Raw genomic sequence first — 15,659 nt, 5'->3', positions numbered from 1 at the left:
TTTGAAAGTCTTCTATAACATTTATTTGGTGCCACTAGCATTTATATGGGCCACAGGCAGGCTTAGCTATGCGGGACTATGAGCACTAGGAGGGGGGTCAGTGGGCTGCATTTGCCCGTGGATCACGTGCTCCCAGGCAGGGGTGCCTGCAAACTCCCTGGCGGGAATGGAGGTGAATTATTTTCCTGTTGTCCCTTTTCCAGGCCTGATGCGCTGGGGGTGAGAGAAGCCTGGGAGATAAGGAAGCAGATGGGGGAGGGGGGTGGCAGGCACAAGGGTGTACAGGTGGGTGGGATGCCGTGGGTGCCTTGGCCTGCGTGCACGGAGGGATGTGACTTTGGGTGAAGGTTGGGCAGAAAGTGCACGGGACATTGTCGTTGTGTCTGTATGACACCACTGTAGTGTCTTTGTGCCTTCACCTTGTCGGTGTATGACATCGTCACCGTATCCGTGATGTTGTCAAGGCACCCATGGGAGAAGGATTGTGTGGTGCGGGTGTGGGCCCGTGAAAGAGTGTTAGGAGGTGTGGGAGGGGTGGGAGGGAGGACGGGTGTGCGGTGCAGGCCAAGGGTGCCCACTTTGGTGTGTGCTTGAGAGGTCGTCTGGCTGTGGGTATCTGCAGACTGGCGAGCTGGGGCCACCCCTCAGTCCTTGGGGCCTGGAGCTTCCTCAGCCACTGGGGCAGGAAAGAGATGGGAACATGATAGTCAGACATATGAAGGGCAAACCTCACCTGGTCCTGCCCCCTCCTAGGCATCCTGGGCACCATCTTGCTACCAAGGACTCTGGATCCTTTGGGGTTCAGACTCCTACTTGTTGAACGTCTCTTGCACAGCAGAACTTACATTCTCATTATACAGATGAAGAGACTAAGGTTCAGAGAGGCCACCTCTTGTGCTCCAGGCCTCTGCTGCAGTGTCTGACTCACCTTAACTTCCAAAGGCCATGAGGATCCTCGGAGTTTGCCCCAAAGCCCCCGCCCACCCCCGCTCTCCCCAGGCAGGGCCTCAGTTTCTCTGTTTTGTCTGCACAAAACTAACCCAAGGCAGGGAGACCCCACTCATTCCTAGGAGCATCTTTCCGATGAGCCTGCCCCTACTTGCACACTTGCCCTGGCTCCCCAGCACCCTCCCAACAAAGCTAGATCTTCTCTATCTCGCTTTCAAGTCTCCACCCACTGTGCCCCAACCAGGCCTCCTCATCAGGGACTCAAACCCTGCCCAAATCCTCCCAAATTCCAAGAGCCTTCACTTGGCCTCCCCTCTCCCTGCCTGCATGAGCCACAGGCTCGCCAGGATGCCCTTCCCCCTTCTTGGCCTGGCAAAGGTTCTCTGCAGGGTCAGGGGTTGGCGCGAGGCAGTTTCCTGGTGGGGGACCAAGGGGCCTCAGCCAAGTCCTGCTTCCGCTGGCCCCCTCCCTTCCTTCCCTGGCTCTTCCCTCGGGCCCAAGTGGCCTCACGTTCCTTGGCTGGCTCAGTTCCCCCTTCCCCTGCTCCAGCCTGTGTCCTCAACCAGGCTCCAGGCCAGCCCTGACACGTTCTTCACCCATTCCTGCCTGCCCGCCAGCCTGCATGAGAGGGTCGATGTTGACTCTGGCCTTTTTCTTAGAGACCAAGGCTGCTCATACCCCATGGTCTCTTGCCTAAACTGGTACAGTCACCTTTGCCTTGGTCCCTAGCTGCTCGGGCTCCCAGAGTCCACACTGCAGCCACCAGCTCCTGTCTAACCTGCCCCCCCGCCTCATCACCTCCTGCCTCTCTCGCCTGGATCACTCTGCTCCAGCCACACCAGACTTCTCACTCAAAGTCACTAAGCATGGTTCTGCCTCAGGGCCTTTGCATGGCTGTGCTCACTGCCTGGCATATCCTTCCTGGGATCTGTGCTCCCTCCCATGACTCTTCCCTCACTTCCTTTAGGTCTCTGCACAAATGTTGCCCTCCCTCAGGGCAGGGAAGCCTGCCCTGGCCCCCTGTGGAAAATTCCAGCCTCCTCACACTCCATCCCTTTTCTGTCTCCAATCACCAAGGGGCCCTGTAAGAGCCCATTCATCTGGTTTGTCATCCGCCTCCCCTACTGGACTGTGAACCCCACACGGATGGGGGTTTTTGTGCCTTATTCCTCCCTGTGTTCTTGGCACCCAGCAACTGCTCAAGAAACATGGTGTGAAGGAACAAACAAACCATAATGGTGCTGGGAATGCATTGAGTGATGCTTGCTGTATGCCCGGCTCAGAGGCAGGACTGAATTCCCATCTCCAACCTTTCTCCATTGCAACTTTGATCATATCTTTCCACATAGGTCCTAAAATACTATTCACTTAATATTTGTCTTCATATCAGTTGTCTATCTGTGGGTTTTGTTTTGTTTTTTAACTTAAATTGATGTCCAAAGGATACTCTCTTACCAAGTGAAAAGGAAAACTAGTACATTTGCCCTCAAGAGAAAATGACTTTAAAATGTCCAATTTAGAAGCTAGGCCTTTTGCTCAAGTCCAGCTGAGGCTTTGTGAACATTGGGTTGCTGCATGTGCCCAGAAAGAGTCTGGGAGAATTGGCACCAGCAGACACTTTCTGGAGACCCAGAAGGAATGAGTGGGAAAGGAGTCAACTTTCCTGATCATGGGGTCAATGACTTGATGCCAGACCTCAGACCTGGCTCCTGACTGGGGGCATCTAAAACTTGAATGGTGTGATTCTTCTGCCTGGGATTCACCCAGGGTTGCCCACTGAGTGGCTGGCAGAGCTGGGACTTAAAGCTAGGCCTGATGGTCCCATGTCTGCCTGTCCCTGGCCTCTTTCTCAGGGGAGGTGAGTCAAGGCTGGAGCCCGGCATACCGGAGGCCCTTCCTGCTGCTCTGCAGAGAGAAGCAGGAGAGGCCTAGGCTTAAGTACATATTGTTTTCTCGGCAGGGGGACGTCACTGGGGATAAACAATGTCAAGAGCTTTCCTGGTCTCAGCTGGGACTTGGACAGGCCTAGGCTGGGGGCCTGGCTCCAGCCCTAACTTGCTGACGCATGACTCCAGGTTGGTCACTTCCCCGGGGCCTCAGTTCCCTCTTCGGAGAAATGGGGATAATAATAGAACCTCCTTCCTTGCCATGATGGGTCTGGGCCAAGATGAAGGAGGACAACTGCATGTATACTCAGAGCTGGGCTTTCCCCCCACCCTCTTGCTTCCCTCTCTCTGGCTGCCCGAGGCTGAGGGATCCCTCCCAGGCTAAGCCAGCTAGAGTGAGAGGATGAGCTCTGCAAGGGGGTGAGCTCCCTGTCAGAGGTGGTATGTAAGAAGAGTCACAGTGGAGCGGGTATGGAGGATGGCAGGGAGCTGGAAACAGACCTCTGGACATCTGTTTGTCACCAAGGCCCGCATTTAGTACCCTGAGGCTAAAACAGACCCAGGTTGGCAAGAGCCTGCTGGTGAAGCCACTGAAAGCATGGGGTTTGGGGTCCAAGAGATCTGACTTAAAGTCGGGATGTCTCTCTGAGCCCCGGGTCCTAAGCTGCAAATAAGAATGCAAAAGCCGAACTCCTTGGCCAGGGGGTGGTCCTGAAGGGGGAGTGCAGCTGTGACCCTGGAGGGCATGCAGCGTGCTCTTGGGGCAGCGGCCTGAGTCTCCGTCCGTCCGCATAACACCCAGGCTGTGTGCCGACAGATGACTGGCCCTGGGACGCACAAGCATCCAGCCAGGACCTTAGTACGTGCCAGGTGCCGTGCACCCTGTTGAGGCCCCTACCTCCTTGCTCCAACCATTTGCAGACAGCACTTTACAGCTGGCAAAACAGGTTCATGCCCTTGATTTTGGATCTTCAGTTTTCTTGAGGTAGAGAGTGAGGCTCAGAGGGGTGGGGTGAGCAGCCCCAGGTCACTCTCAGATGCTATTCTTCCTCCTTCCCTTCCTCTGCTCCCCCCACCCCCCCAGTCCTGGCCCCTGTTCCCACTGCCCTGGCTGCTTCTGCCCCTGAGAGCGCCATTCTCCCTGTCCCCCCCAGGCCTCCGATCCATCCCCCAGCTGAAAGAACCCTCCTAGTTGAGGCACCCCTGCCCGCCTGTCTGGAGTCTGAGAGCCTAGGTTCATGTCCCAGCTCTGCCACTCTCTGGCTGTGTTACTTGGGGCATGGTGCACACCCTTTCTGTGTCTGCCTTTTCTCATCTGGAAGGCGGGGGTAAAGGTGGGGGTCCCCCTTTGGGACCACCAATTAGGATTGTAAGGTGTAGATGAGTGGATCATGCACCAGAGGGTCTAGAACGGTGCCGAACTCACAGGAAGCACCTAATGATTGTGGGCTCTCAGTCACTGCCTTTGTCGTGTCTCTCTCACACTCAGGGAGTTTCATGAACGAAACTGTGTGTGTCTTGGTCACTGCTGTGTCCCCAGGGCCCAGTATAAGGCCTGGTATACAGCAGGTGTTCTACTGAAGGAGCAGCGAGATGAACCTCCCTCTACCCCTAGTCCTGTCCCCAGCCACAGCCTGCGCTGCACCTCACCTGGATGGGGGTGGGATGTTGCCTGCAGTGAGCCGCTGGGACTCCAAGATCCTTCTCTTGAACTCCTCCAGGCTAGCTGGGTCTGTTGAGAAAGCGAAGGGTCAGGCCAGACTAAACACCCAGGTTCTGGGTGGCTGGCCGCCCAGGGTATCAGGGCTGGGGTGGGATAAGAAGTGGAAAGCACCCCCACCCCTAAGCCCCTTCCTGGGTCTGCCCTCTGTCACTCACCGATGGGCTGTGGTTTGGGGGCAGGGCCCACAGGCCTCGGCATAGGTATTGGCTGTGACTGTGGAAAAAAAGGTGGGAGGAGATTTTCAGAAGCCAGAACCCCTGGGCCGCAGTGTCAGGGAGGCTGCCTCCGCTCTATGCCCTTGGAGACCTGGGTCCGAGGTCCTTCCAGGTCAGGGAAACATACACCCATGGAGAAGGACACATGTGAAAATATACGCACAATCACTTACACCCACCTGCCCTCAAATGACTGGGGTCTCCAGGGACTGGCTTCCCTTAACAGCACCCCCCAAAGACCCTACTCTGAGGGCTGGCCTGTCATGGTCTCCATTACAGCCTCAGGGCCACCTTGGTCCAAATCCATGACCCCACTGAGTTCATCTACCCAACCCGGCTCCCCTCCAGACTGAAGCTGACTCACTCTACAAACCACCTGGACCCCAATCCTTAAACCATCCTTGAACAACCCTGAGCCAATACCCCAAACCTAAAATCCAAAGCCAGTTCTGAACTCAGTCCTAAGATAGGTCCTAAGATAAAATTGGAACCTTCCTTGGACTTGAACCCTGACCTAAACCCAATCCCAATGACAAATCTGAACTGACCATAACTTTAGATCTAACTCTGCCCCAACCCATCCCCTAAACCCAGTTGCTATAAAAACCCCACCCCAACTCCACTCCCCCAGCCCCAGCCCTGGGTTACACCAGCGCCATTTATAAGCACCTTCTGAATGCCACACTCAACCCCACTCAATCTGAGACCCCAGGCTTTACATGAATTGGAACCCCCCAATCCAGCCTCACTCCGAGATCAGCATCCCCACAGCTTCTACTCTACACCAAGCCCTGACCTTCACCCCAACCACGTGCATCCCCACCCTAACAACCCAGGGTCACCTCATCCTTCACTTCAAAGATATTCCAACACCAGCTCAACTCCACACCCAGCCAACCACCCTAACCCAACCTGACCTCAGGTCCTAACCCTAATGCTCATGAAATCCTAAACCTACCCTCGGCTCCAGATCTCGAATCAGCTCTAGGCCCACCAGTCGCCCGTGCCTACCTGGGCTCCAGCTCCAGCTTCGGTGCATGGACTCAACCCGACCTCAAGGCCACCGACACCCTAGCTCACCCCTCATCCAGTTCCAGACCCAGTGACCACCCTGCAGGCAGTGCCCCAAACCCAACTTTTTTGGATCCTCACAGTCCAAACTCCAAGTTTGACCTCAATTCTAAGATTGATGAAACCTTGGGTGGAACCCCAAACAACCCAAACCAAATCTAGACACAGTAGTCATCAAGAACTCACCTTCACCCAACTCTAAACACAAGTTCTATGCTCTGTACCTGCCTTAATCCTTCCTGCAGCTCCAGTGTCACTCCTGACCCTAACCCATTGCCTCCCACCAAACCTTGAACTCAACTTAAACATATCCCAACCCTTGACACCAACCCCCATGAATCCTTAAGCCAAACCCTGAACTAATTTTGAGGTCTACCAGCTGCCCTAAACTCAACCCCAACCCTTAACCCTTTCTCAGTGCCATTTCCAATTCCAAAATCCCCCTTATCCTAACATTAGTGAAACTCTCACATGAATCCTAACTAACCAACCTAGACAGGGAAGCCAACATCAAACTCAAGTTCAGCATCACCACCAATTTGGCCTCCAGACCCGACCCTGGTGCAACCTGAGTCTAGGGCCCTCCAGCCCACCTTGGCTCTGATGCAGGTGTCCAGGGCTGTATTGCTGACAGCCAGCTGCATCTTGAGCTGCTCGACCTGTCGCTTTGTCTCCTCCAGCTCCTTGGACAGGCTATCTCGCTCCTTTCGAATTGCCGCCTTCTCCTCCAGCGCTAGCTGGGTCTGCCGGGCACACTCGGTCTGGAGCTTGGCCTCCCGAGCCTGGACCTCCTTCTCTACCTTCTCCTTGGCCTCCTGAAGGGTCCGCAGGCCCTGCTCGGCCTCCAGTTTCTGGCGCTGGAGGTCTGAGTTCTCACGGGCCACACGCTCAATGCCAGCCCGCAGGCTGTGGGCCAGCTCCTCCACCTTCGTGGTCATGAGGGTGGGCATGTGGTCACAGGTTCTCCGGATGGAGGCCAGATCTGAGCTGAGGGGGTGGTACAGGTTGTAGCCTAGGGAGTCGAGGGTGCGAGGGATAATGGAATCCCTCCAGATGTTCCGCAGCTCCATCTCAAACTTGTCCTTGTCCAGCGGGAGGCAGAGGGTCTGCACCTTCAGCAGCCGATTCTCGGCCAGCTGCCGCTCCTGCCGCTGCTGCTCCCGGGCCTTACCACACTCAGCTAGCTGCTCCTCCACCACACGCCTGCTCAGCACCAGCCCATCCTTGTCTTTGCTGCACAGCTCTTTCTCCTTCGTCAGATCTGCCTCTAGCGCCTTGACCTTCTGGTTCAGCATGAGGAGCAAGGCTGCAGGCACAGGACAATAAGACTCAGGAAGGTTAGGGCTTACCAAGAGACTGGACTGGGAGTCTACCACCCTGGTCCCCTGCTGCCGGGATGACCCACCATTACAGCTCTTGTTAGTCTCCTTGAGTTGTTCTTGGCATTGCTTCTCGCTCAAGATGATGGCAGCCATGTACCGCTGGTTGTTCATGTAGACCACCTGTCCAGATGGGACACAGACAGAGCTCAGAGTTGGGGCCCTGCCTGCAACCCCCACTGGGCTTCCCAGACTTTCTGGGCTGGAGCCCCAGATCCTGAATGCAGGTGGCCTGAGTCAGCCCAGATCACAAGGGCATTGCTCCTTTATAGGGGATGCTGGTCTGATCCTCAAAAGTTGTTACAATTAATACTATTTGGCAGTAAAAAAGAACAAAGCAGTGATAAGAAGCTACCACTTGGATGAACCTAGGAAATATTAATTCACATTTATGGCCAACTGATTTTTGACAAGAATGTGGTTAGGGGCTAAATTGTGTGCCCCTCCAAATATGTATGTTGAAGTCCTAACCCCCAGCACCTCCAAATATGTGACAGGGTCTTTAAAGAGGTGATTAAGTTGAGATGAGGTTGTAGGGTGGACCCTAATCCAATACTACTGGTATAAGGGGGAAATTTGGACACTCAGACATGCACAGAGGGAAGACGGTGCCCAGACACAAGGAGAAAAGGGCTACCTACAAGCCAAGGAGAGTGCCTGGCACAGAGCCTTCCCTCATGGGTCTCAGAAGGAACTAACTGTGCTGACGTCTTGATCTTGTGCATGTGCAAAAATTAATTTCTATTGTTTAAACCACCCAATTTGTGGTATTTTGTCAAGGCAGCCTAGAAATCTAGTACAGGTGCCATGATCACTCCAAGAGAAGAGTCCTTTCAACATGGCACTGGCACAGCTGAATCTTCCATGCTAAGGAATGAATTTGGACCCTTACCTCACACCACATACAAAAAATTAACTCAAAATGGGTGACAGACCTAAATGTAAAATAGCTAAAGGTATAAAACTCTTTAGAAAAAACACGTAGGTGTAAACTCTGCATGACTTTGGATTCAGCAATGGTTGCTTCGACATGACACCAAAAGCACAAGCAACCAAAGAAAAAACAGATAAGGTAGACTTCATCAAAATTAAAAAATGTCTGGGCTTCAAAAAATATCATCAAGAAAGAAAAAAGACAACCTATAGATGGGAAAAAATATTTTTAAATCATGTATCTGATGATGGGACTAATACCCAGACTCTAGAAATGTAAACTCTAACAAATCAGTAATAAAAAGATAACTCATTTAAAAAAGAGGCAAAGCATCTGAACAGATATTTTTCCAAAGAAGATAAACAAGTGGTCGTCAAGCACATCAAAAAATGTTCACTGTCATTAGTTATCAGGGAAATGCAAATCAAAACCACAATGAGACGCCACCTCATGACCATTAGGATGGTTATAAATGAAACAAAATAGAAGAATGGAGAATAACTAGTGTTACTGAGGATGTGAAGAAACCAGAATTCTCAGATAGTACTGGTGGGAATGTAAAATGGCGTAGCCGCTTTGAAAAACAGTCTGGCAGTTCCTGAAAATGTTAAGCATAGAATTACCATATGGCCCAGCAATTCCACTCCTAGGGATGGACCCAGGAGAACTTGAAGCATGTGTCCAACAGAAACTTGCACATGTATGTTCACAGCAGCACTAAGCACAATGGCCAAAAGGGGAACAACTCAAGTGTCTATCAACGGATGAATGACTACAATGCGGTCCATCCATAAAGTGGAATATTATTCATCTGTAAAAAAGAATGAAGTGCTGACACACACTACAGTGTGGAGGAACTTTGAAAACATCACACTGAGTGAAAGGAGCCAGATACAAAGGGTCACATGCTTTATGATTCTGTTTATATGAAACATCCAGAATAGGAAAACCCAGAGAGACAGAAAATAGTTCAGTGGTTGCCAAGGGCTGAGGGAGAGGGATGGGAGGGGGCTGTTCATGGGGACAGGATTTTTTTTTTAACAGTTTATTATTTTTTGATTTTGGTATCATTAATCTACAATTACATGAGCAACATTATGGTTACTAGATCCCCCCATCATCAAGTCCTCCCGCCACACCCCATTACAGTCACTGTCCATCCGTGTAGTGAAATGCTGTAGAGTCACTACTTGTCATCTCCGTGTTGCACTGCCCTCCCCGCGCCCCCCCTGCATTATGTGCGTTGATCCCGATGCTCCTCATTCCCCTTCTCCCTCCCCACCCACATTCCCCAGTCCCTTTCCCTTTGGTAACTGTCAGTCCATTCTCAGGTTCTGTGAGTCTGCTGCTATTTTGTTGGGACAGGATTTCTTTTGAGAGTGATGACAATGTCCTAAAATCAGTTGTAAAGATGGCTGCATGATTCTGTGGCTACACTAAAAATCATTGAACTGTACAGTTAAAATGGATCAATTATACAGCATGTGAAATGTGTCTCAAAAAAGTGGTTTTTAAAGAAAGTTTTTACTGTTTCACAAAGGTAGTGTCTTTCCATCCCTAGAACAGAACCTCTGTGGCAACATAAAAGGTAAAGATATGAAGAATGCCAAGGATTGGTCTTTCTGCCATTCCTTGTCCTTACTCCTTTGGCTGCTGGCCCTGTGCTAATTGCCCTGTGGTTAGGAGGAGGGCAGAAATAGCTCTGAAAGTTCCACTGATTTCTGTTTTCAAAAATCTTAGCCATGGAAAAGAAAGACATAGTGAGATGGATTCAAACATGAAATGAGAAAGAGGTTTTCTTCCAGTTGGAGGAAGTCAAAAGGGAATCCCAGGGTCCCCACCCCTGAGGGGAGCGTCTGGGCGCCTTGACAAGATGTGGCCAATCTAAACAAAAAAACTGTTGAGTTAAACTCTCCTTTTCTCCAGGATCTGAGGGCCAGAAATGCAGTTGCATTAGCAGAGAATTCAAGAAAAATCGTATTTCTTAGCACCGCCAGAATGGGGGAAAGACCCAGATTCACCAGCTACCATCAGATACGTGGGGCTGCCGTGGTGAGGCAGGGGCTCCCCCCAAGTATCAAAGTTCCATCCTGGAGTCAAGGACATGCAGCCTGGGACCCGAGGAGCACCAGGATCTTCGGAGAAAACCCTAAGCGTTTCTAGCCTACTATAATTTGTCAACTTGAAGGGGAGAAAAGAAAATCCCTGAACCTATTATTTTCAAATTTTAAAGCTGTGAAGATCCAGCTACTTAGATTTCTAATATTTTATGATGGGAGAATTCAAGTTTCAGGGCTGCATGTGTCTCAAACTTTATAATCCTGGAATTCCTAACGGCTCCTGAACTGGATGGCTCTGAGCATCCTAGAAGATCCGAAATTCCTCGGAAACTGAGAAGCCTGAAGGGAGTCTGAAGGGTACACAGTCCTGCTCTGGTATCTGAGGAGCCAGCCTGCCCCCATTTGGGGTCTTGAGGGTCATCCACCCTGCTCTGGAGTCTGAAGGGGGACTTAGCCCGTTCTTGAGGAATGAGGGGACCTGCCTGGCCCTGGGGTCTGAGACAGGGAGACACAGCCCTTTCCTAGGCAGGCATGAGGAGCTCCACTGCACCACCACCGCCTCAGCCAGCCAGGGCACCTCCTGGGGGAGAAACCGAGGGTGCCCCTGCCTGCTCCCGATCCCATCTCCCCAGCTCTCACCCTGTCCCTGCCGAGACCTGAGGAGGGGTCTGTGTCCTCAGGGTCCCCCAGCACCGGGACCTCCCCAGAGGAACCGCATGTGTGAGAACACAGGCGACTATCTCTTGAGCAAATGACAGGCTCCATCAGACCCGGGGCGGTCTGTTTCTGCCCCCTGAGGAAGCCCATCTCCACTCCCAGGCCTCCATTTCCCATCCGTGAAAGGGTTTTGAACGTCTCTCTTTTCCTGGGATTCCATGATGTGATAGTATTTCTAAAGCGGACGCCCAGCATAAGGCAAATATGAGCCATTCATACTTATTATTACTGAGTAAGAGAACCAAATGCTCTCAGTTTTTATTCAGCCAGTTCTTACTGGCAGTGAGTGTGCCATTCTGGGCGCTTGATGCATATTAAATCATGGAGCCAGGGTTGCTGCCCGTTAACAGGATGCCCAGTTAACATTGAATTCCAGATAGATAATGAATAAAACTTCTCTAGCATAAGCATATCCCAAATATCGCATAGGCTATACTTAGGCAAATAAAATCTGCACTGCTTATCTCCTTGCTTGAAATGGAGAGTCTGTGTCCTCTGTGTCACAGATGAGGACAGTAAAGCTCAGAGAGGTGATATGAATTGCCCAGCATCCCCAGGATACGTCGGGCCCTTGGCCTTACCAGGTCAGCCTGGCACTGGCGGAAGCTGGCGTTGATTCGGTCCTGTTCTCGGCGGGTGTTCAGAAGCATCTGCATGAGGGACTCCTTGGTTCGGGCAGTGATGTTGAGCTCCTTGGACAGGTTGGCCTGGCTGGCCAGGAGCCCCATGACCTGGCCATACAGGCCGTCGGCCCGGCGCTCCGTGGCCTGCAGGTTGGACTCGGTGCCCACGTGCACGTTGCCGTATACCATGAAAAGTACGAGGCCCAGGATGATGAGGAGCTGGATGAGTGAGACGAAGAGGAAAAAGTAGCGCAGGTAGTACCAGCAGCCCCTGGGGCTGACCCCAGCCCGCGAATAGAGGCCCCCGTGCTCCGTCACCAGGCCCATCTTCTCGGGGGACTGCGGCCCTGCACACTGGCACTGCTCAGCGGCCGCCTGCTCTGGGAGGTGGCTCCTGCCCCTTCTGGACCCCGCCAGGGGAGTGTTTATATTACTCCTCTTAATACTTCCTCTGCCCAGCTCCTTCCTGGCCAGGAGGAAACGGGGCCGTGGGTTATCACAGCGCTCCCAACCGGGCTGTGAAGGGAGGGGCGGGGCCGAGGCTCTCTCGGCCTCTCTGATGTGCGCTGGGTGGGGCAGCAGCTGCGGGACGGAGCTATCTCGGCCTGTCAGGGCCTCAGTTTCTCCACCTGCCCTTGCTCTGTGCCAAGCGCTATTCTAGACGCTTGCTTCCTATTATCTCGTGTCATCATCCCCGTCGTGCAGAGGGGGAAACTGAGGCATGGGAGGGAAAGGGACTGTTTCTGGGTCTCACCTGTCAGTTCACAGAGCTGGACTTACCCCCTGGTGGGCTGGCAGCAGATATATGCCCACCTTCAGGGACAGTGCCAACTAAATGAGCTAAATCCATCGTGCAGAGCACTGAACCCAGGGCCAAGCCCCTAGTAAGAGTTTAGTAACTGGCACAGCAGGGCCTCATGGAGGGCTGATGTGTGGATGGCAGTGGCTTGGACTCCCCAAGCTGTCATGCCACAAGATGCCCCACTCACATAGGTGCTTAATAAGTGCTAGAAGAGTGAAAACTCAGAGCCAGGGAGAGCTGGCTTGGCCTGTGTGACTCAGTTTCCCTCTCTGTGAGAGGGCTATGAATGGTGTCTGTGTCATGGGGTCAGGGAGAGAGGCTGTAGGAAAGGATTGCTGTTGTCATTATTATTATTTCCTGCTGGAAGCATTATTTTGGGGCTCTGTGAGATGGTGAATAGTATGTGCTGGGTAGGTGGCAGGGGAGCTTCACTGTGGGTCACCCCCAGGTGGGTATGGAGGGGATTTCAGGACCAAGGAGCAAAGGATTCTGACTTTGCCCTCCTGCCCATCCCCCCAGAGCCAGGAGCTTCAGGGAAAGCCTCCATGAGAGGTGAGGTATCAGCCCAAGGCCCGGCTGTGAGGGGCCCACAGTCTTGGCAAGACAGAGCGGAACACCATAACCTCATGGGCTCGGGGCTGGCAGGAAGGACGGATTGGGCCAAAAGGAAGGGGCATGGAAAGAGGCCTGGACCCCAGGTGGCTGACAGTAACACAAATGCTTTCCACTGCCTGTTGGGGGCACACTGGGGTGAAGTCTGTGGCATGAGGACCTGTTCCCCCATTAGCTAGAGTCATGGAGTGGGGGGCAGTTGACAGTGGGGCAGGGTCCTCCAGGGTGTTGATGGTGTTCATCAAGGACACAAAAGTTGGGTTGGAAAGGAGGAAGTTCCCAGGGATGGGCAGGAAAGCCCCATCTGACCTTTGGCCTTTGCAGCTACCCAGTGATTCCTGATTCCGGACCCTTCCCAGTGGGTAGTGGGGGGAGGAGGACTGGGGGCTACAAGTGGTGCCCAACCAGCTATTTCTCTAGGTTGGCCAAGTCCACCCAGAGTCCCCTGGAGCTGGATGGGAAGAGGGCATTTTCCATCTTCCTTAAAGCGAGCCATGTGGACGGAGTGAATACATGGTTTCAATTTAGGGCTCCAGAGTTAAGCTCTGGCTGTGCCATCTACCTCCATATGGCCTCAGACAAGTGAATGCCCTCCTTAAGCCTCAGTTTTATTCTTTTTATTTATTTATTTATTTAGTCATCTTGATTTTTTTTTGTATCATTACTCTACAATTACATGAGGAACATCATGTTTACTAGGCTCCCCCCATCACCAAGTTCCCCCCACACTCCCCATGCAGTCATTGTCCATCAGCGTAGTAAGATGCTGTAGAATTACTACTTGTCTTCTCTGTGTTGCACAGCCCTCCTCATGCCCCCCTCCACATTATACATGCTAATCGTAATGCCCCCTTTCTTACCCCACTTATCCTTTCCTTCCCACCCACCCTCCCCAGTCCCTTTTCCCTTTGGTAACTGTTAGTCCATTCTTGGGTCCTGTGAGTCTTCTGGTGTTTTGTTCCTTCAGTTTTAGCTTTGTTCTTATACTCCACAGATGAGTGAAATCATTTGGTACTTGTCTTTCTCCTCCTGGCCTATTTCACTGAGCATAATACCCTCCAGCTCCATCCATGTTGTTGCAAAAAGTAGGATTTGTTTTCTTCTTATGGCTGAATAATACTCCATTGTGTATATGTACCACATCTTCTTTATCCATTCACCTATTGATGGACACTTAGGTTGCTTCCATTTCTTGGCTATTGTAAATAGTGCTGCAATAAACATAGGGGTGCATCTGTCTTTTTCAAACTTGGCTGCTGCATTCTTAGGGTAAATTCCTAGGAGTGGAATTCCTGGGTCAAATGGTATTTCTATTTTGAGTTTTTTGAGGAACCTCCATACTGCTTTCCACAATGGTTGAACTAATTTACATTCCCACCAGCAGTGTAGGAGGGTTCCCCTTTCTCCACATCCTCGCCAACATTTGTTGTTGTCTGTCTTTTGGATGGTGGCGATCCTTACTGGTGTGAGGTGATATCTCATTGTGGTTTTAATTTGCATTTCTCTGATGATTAGTGATGTGGAGCATCTTTTCAAGTGTCTGTTGGCCATCTGAATTTCTTCTTTGGAGAAGTGTCTGTTCAGCTCCTCTGCCCATTTTTTAATTGGATTATTTGCTTTTTGTTTGTTGAGGTGCGGCCTCAGTTTTAATCTGTCTAAAGTGGAGGCAACATAGCCAGTTGTGAAACACTTGCCACAGTTCCTGGCACACACTCAGGCTTAATAAATAACTTTTTAAGGTGGGACAGATTGTGTACAGCCCCTGATGCCAGGTTCAGGAGCTCATGTGTAGGGGAGGGCACTGCCTCCAGGTGCTGGTGCCCTGGGTCTGTGGGAGCATCAGGGGAAACAGGACACTACAGGGTAGATCCTGGATAACAAGAGTTCAGTGGAGATGCTCAGGCATGGGGGCAGTGCCCAGGCCAATACCAGGAGGTATGACAGTCTTGGTATGTACTTAAGACCTTGGCTATTCTTCATTATCTAGTCAAGGTGTTGTATACATGTGTATATGAACATGACATCTACTGTCAAAGAAAAAGAAAGGCAAACATAAACTCCCAGAAATTAAAAACCCACCCTGGACCTGATGGTATTGGTGTGCTACACTTTTGAGCAATTGTCACAGTGTATGAATGACAGTTTTAAATATGCATGCTAATATCATTTTTATCAAGTTCAAAACAATACACTGTTTCTTTTTGGCAATTTGATCTCACACCTTTGATTTGTAAGGCTTCTTTTTTGAGTAACTTGTTTTATGAGATTTTTTTAAAAGGAAAAAGTAATGATGAAACTTCTTTTTGCTCAGCATTGTCTTCGAGATTTGTTGATTCCTTTTGCCTACTGTTTAGGTTTTCACCACATACATTCCCATAATAATGATCAATGGGCATTTAGACTGTTTCCAAATTTTTTGTTTCAATGAAACAAAAGAAGATTTAATATCTAATGCCCACAAATGAAATTGCTGGGTCCCAAAGTAATTACATCTGACCTGTTGATAGCTGTCACCAAATTATCCTTCAAAGAGGTTGCTTCCATTGACACCCCCGCCAACAGTGTCTAAAATTTCTAAAAACAGACTTTCCAAACATGTTCTGTTTGCATCTCTGGCCAAAAAATTCCAGAGGGTGGCAGCAAGCAACCGGTCCTCAGATTCTCATGAGGTCAAACGTATCGGCCCCTG

The 15,659-nt window shown here is 51.1% G+C and overlaps 1 protein-coding gene across 1 annotated transcript; it reads right to left on the bottom strand.

Moving 5' to 3' along the window:
- PLVAP (plasmalemma vesicle associated protein) lies at window positions 1-11,996 on the bottom strand. The gene is made up of 6 exons (XM_036893339.2): window positions 11,515-11,996; window positions 7,249-7,345; window positions 6,437-7,149; window positions 4,713-4,770; window positions 4,485-4,566; window positions 1-676 (listed from the first exon to the last, which is right to left on the bottom strand). Exons 1-6 carry the CDS (start codon window positions 11,881-11,883, stop codon window positions 670-672), a joined length of 1,326 nt encoding a protein of 441 aa, XP_036749234.2. The 5' UTR covers window positions 11,884-11,996; the 3' UTR covers window positions 1-669.
- Window positions 11,997-15,659: the final 3,663 nt, after the last annotated feature.

The sequence above is a fragment of the Manis pentadactyla genome, chromosome 12 (genome assembly GCF_030020395.1).
Source record: "Manis pentadactyla isolate mManPen7 chromosome 12, mManPen7.hap1, whole genome shotgun sequence".
NCBI lineage: Eukaryota > Metazoa > Chordata > Mammalia > Pholidota > Manidae > Manis > Manis pentadactyla.
Note: the sequence above shows the minus strand (reverse complement) of the source record. Positions and strands in the feature narration are given on the sequence as shown.

Excerpts from the sequence above, each read along its gene's own strand:
- PLVAP (XM_036893339.2), bottom strand. The coding sequence starts at position 11,883 with ATGGGCCTGGTGACGGAGCACGGGGGCCTCTATTCGCGGGCTGGGGTC. Across the intron at positions 7,150-7,248 it reads GACTAACAAGAGCTGTAATG|CCTTGCTCCTCATGCTGAAC; the intron begins GTGGGTCATCCC and ends CTGTGCCTGCAG. Across the intron at positions 4,771-6,436 it reads ACACCTGCATCAGAGCCAAG|TCACAGCCAATACCTATGCC; the intron begins GTGGGCTGGAGG and ends TTTTTTCCACAG.